General features: G+C 34.5%; 1 protein-coding gene across 2 annotated transcripts in view; it reads right to left on the bottom strand.

Annotated features, from left to right (window-relative positions):
- Positions 1 to 1,892: 1,892 nt before the first annotated feature.
- LOC117122270 (transient-receptor-potential-like protein) overlaps positions 1,893 to 3,686 on the bottom strand; it is a 45,133-nt gene continuing 43,339 nt past the window's right edge. For both annotated transcript variants that reach the window (XM_033267808.1, XM_033267809.1), the window contains one exon: positions 1,893 to 3,033. In XM_033267808.1, coding sequence (XP_033123699.1) covers positions 2,545 to 3,033 — 489 coding nt within the window. In that variant the 3' untranslated portion in view covers positions 1,893 to 2,544. The remainder of the gene's footprint in view (positions 3,034 to 3,686) is intronic.

The raw sequence follows: 3,686 nt of genomic DNA, 5'->3' as shown, positions 1-3,686 counted from the left end.
TAACATGACAGGTTTATTTTAAGCATAAAAATAATATTGCAACCATGGTCAATTATATTCCTATAAACACATAAATGAACAATATCCTGTTATTTTAATATTTAAATTTAACCTTTTATCAAGATCCCCAATTCTTAAATCCGAAATTCGAAAATTTAACATTGAAATCGCTGTCGCGATCGTAGTTTTATGATTGTACGGTACTATCAATGTTGATAGAAAGAGAAAACATTATCACGTAAAACATACTGAACATAGTAGTACAGCAATGTCTCTTTTCGAAGTATTTTTTGAACGATTAAATAAGCTGATGCAATTTCCTCATTGAACCCGACAGTATTCGGCATCTGGTTCACAACCAAAAATGTCGGCTCCCTTCGTCAGTGCCAATGTTTGATGTAAAATGTAAAATTAATTAATGCAAATGATAATAAAAAGAAGACATTTAATTTGATTTACAGTTTTTGGTGTTGCTTAGGTAGAATGAGGGTTAAAACTAATTAGAATATTGCTTATTAAACATTGGATTAGGATGACTTGCAGTACACAGGATTATTTCACTTAGGCTTAGGCCGCGGATAACGGAGATGTTAGATATTATGTATTATGCAATCATTTTACTCTGCCTACGCATAATAAAATCATTTAGCTATGGTAGGCCTTCATGTCAACGTTTACAGCAATTATATAGTCATTATAATAGTTTCGTGATAATAGTGATACATATTTTAAAAATATAATGCTATTTTTAGAAGCTGTTTGAATAAAATGGTAAGACCATGATTGATGATATTATAATATTATTGTTCTTATTATAATTAAAGACCAAGTCAGAATACACATCTGCACGTTTTTTGTACATGGTTTTATTATTATCATTTTTTAAATAGCAGATGGAAGCATTAAACATGTACATATTATTAATACTCTAAAATCGATTAAATAAGCTTTTGAAACCCCTAAATTGTCATATTTTCGGGGAGTAACGTCCTCTGGACCACTTTCGAAAGGTTTTTAGCGACGCCCGACCACGCCCACTTTTTTCTCGTCGGGGACATCAGCCCCCACCCCCCTCCCCCGTCGGTCGGGGACCCTGGACCCCTGTCGGGGAAATCCTGGCGCCGCCACAAAACGTTATAATAATATCTGCGAAGGTTGTGAACGTTGTGATTAGGTTATGGCAAACAATAGGGAGATTTCGTAACCTTTGCGAAAACGATAAAGAATACGAATACGTAATTATCGTAATTTGTGGCTGAAACATTATTGACAATAATATGCTGAACGAGCTGCCAAAGGCATGAATCGCCTACGTTGTGGCAGATACGCTACTGTATGGGAAGTTTGTCTAAAAATGTGATGACGTACTGTATTCGTTATCGTTTTCGTAAGCAGCGTTTGCAAATAATCTTCAAGACGAATATCATGCCATTCATTCCCTAAAGCCCTGTTCAGACTATCAAATACATTTATGTGACATGCCTAAATATGGTCATGATGACATCACAGTCATGATGACCCATGTAAAGGCACAACATGAATATATTATATGGGCATACAACACAGAGCTTTAGATTCGCCAATGACTTACTGTAACTTTTGTGAATACAGTACTTACATTCGCATGTCAGTCAATGGTGGTTGAGAGGAGCCTATTATTAAAAAGTACAGTAGGCCTACACTTAGTCTTTAAAACATATCTATTTGTTAAAGCAACCAATTGAACTAGCTGAAATTATTTCCCAATATATCCAAATGGGATTTATGGTTCAAATATATATTATTTCATCAAATATCTTCTAGAAATACATAATGTTACATGGTATTTTTGGAAAAGAAATAAACAGCTACGTTTGCACCAATATTGTTGAATGTATTTCTCAAGCTAGCTGAACCTTGCTGCGTGTCTGTTTATTGACAATCTATTACAATGAATAACAAATACATGATATGCCTTAAACAAGGGTTTCTTAATTATACACAGTGAGGGTAAACTTACATATCTTAACATAATACAGCTGCATTTTATTAACCAACACACTCGTTTGCTGTCTCTGTCTGCCGGGTTATTAAATACATACAACATTGTAATGAATATTAAAATTGAGCACTTCGTGTCCAAACGGTATACACTAGTCTGTCAAAATATGATGCCGCGATTGAGTTCCATTAAGTACCTAACTTGATAAATAATGAATTGCAATTTGATGTTTTTAACACGTTAACAACATTGTGGTGTTTATTTGGGTTCATCACGTGACCAGACATTCATATACATTAAGCTGTTTTCACAATGTTAGATCAAATGGTATAGACAATATTAATCGCACCAAGTAAGCTGTATCTCCTTGAGTATGTTGTTATAATGATGGAACATCAATATTGTTGGAAGTTTTGGGGTAAATTTGGTACTTTAGTAGTGTTTTAAGACTTAAATTTTTCTAACGTTCAAAATTTAAAAAAATATGTAATATTTCATCCACACAAAACACCACAAACCGTTTCGTTTGTAGAACTAGGCCTATCTATAAAAAAAAAATCAAATCATATTTTCATTTTCGCAGCTTCCCCTGGCTCACTTTCGTTTTCACTGTCCATTTCATCAACGTACCGAATCTTTTCAGAATCTGATCTGATGTCAAAGTACGATGGAAGAGAGGACGGGTCTACATGATTACAATTCATCCTGCGAGTGACTGCGAATTCTAGTTCACTCGGGCTAACCTCAAGTTCATGTACCTCCTTGTCAAGTTGAGGTGGAGATTTTAGACTACAACCTGAACGTACTGAGTCCATACTGGAACGCAGCACAGTCGCCGTTTTCATCTTTTTAACTATATGGCTTGCAAGCATGTCGTCTGGGTCAGTTTCAATGTTATGTTTAGCTTGTTGTACAGTTGTGTTTATCTGGTTAAGGGCACCAAACATATCTTTTTTGAGAGCTGCAACCGTGTTAGCTATCACTTGCGCAGGATCTTCTTTCTCATCTTCTTGGTCACTGTGGTAGCGTTTTATAAGTTCATCAATAGTTGTCTATATGTAGCAAAATAACAAAAGGAATTCATATCACACTGTGCCAATACAATGCTCATTAACAGCTTGACAAATAATTGTTTCAATTGTGTGATACGGCGTAATGATCATTATTTCACACCTGCAGAGGCATATATATAACGTACCATTTATTGACATTTATTACAGGTTACCACTCTATATTGGCACTGTCTCTTATACACATCTAGATGTGTATAAGAGACAGCTCGTAGGCCTATTATGAACGTTGATAATAAAAATATTGTCGGGAAAGTTACTAAACATTTATAGTAGATATATAGCTTTTATAGGATTTTGAAATCGATTAAATTATAGAAAACATAATTAAATCCCCATTTCTTGGCCACGCTGGGGCCTTATGAAACGCCAGGTGCCCAGAAAAACATCCGGCTCCCCCAGTTTGTAACTTGACAAGTTTATTTTAAGCATAAAAATAATATTGCAACCATGGTCAATTATATTCCTATAAACACATAAATGAACAATATCCTGTTATTTTAATATTTAAATTTAACCTTTTATTAAGATCCCCAATTCTTAAATCCGAAATTCGAAAATTTAACATTGAAATCGCTGTCGCGATCGTAGTTTTATGATTGTACGGTACTATCAATGTTGTACGGTACTATCAT

Source organism: Anneissia japonica, unplaced genomic scaffold, assembly GCF_011630105.1.
Source record: "Anneissia japonica isolate Jap-2015-1 unplaced genomic scaffold, ASM1163010v1 scaffold287708_len1499824_cov190, whole genome shotgun sequence".
Lineage (NCBI taxonomy): Eukaryota > Metazoa > Echinodermata > Crinoidea > Comatulida > Comatulidae > Anneissia > Anneissia japonica.
This window is presented reverse-complemented; position numbering and strand designations above follow the sequence as displayed.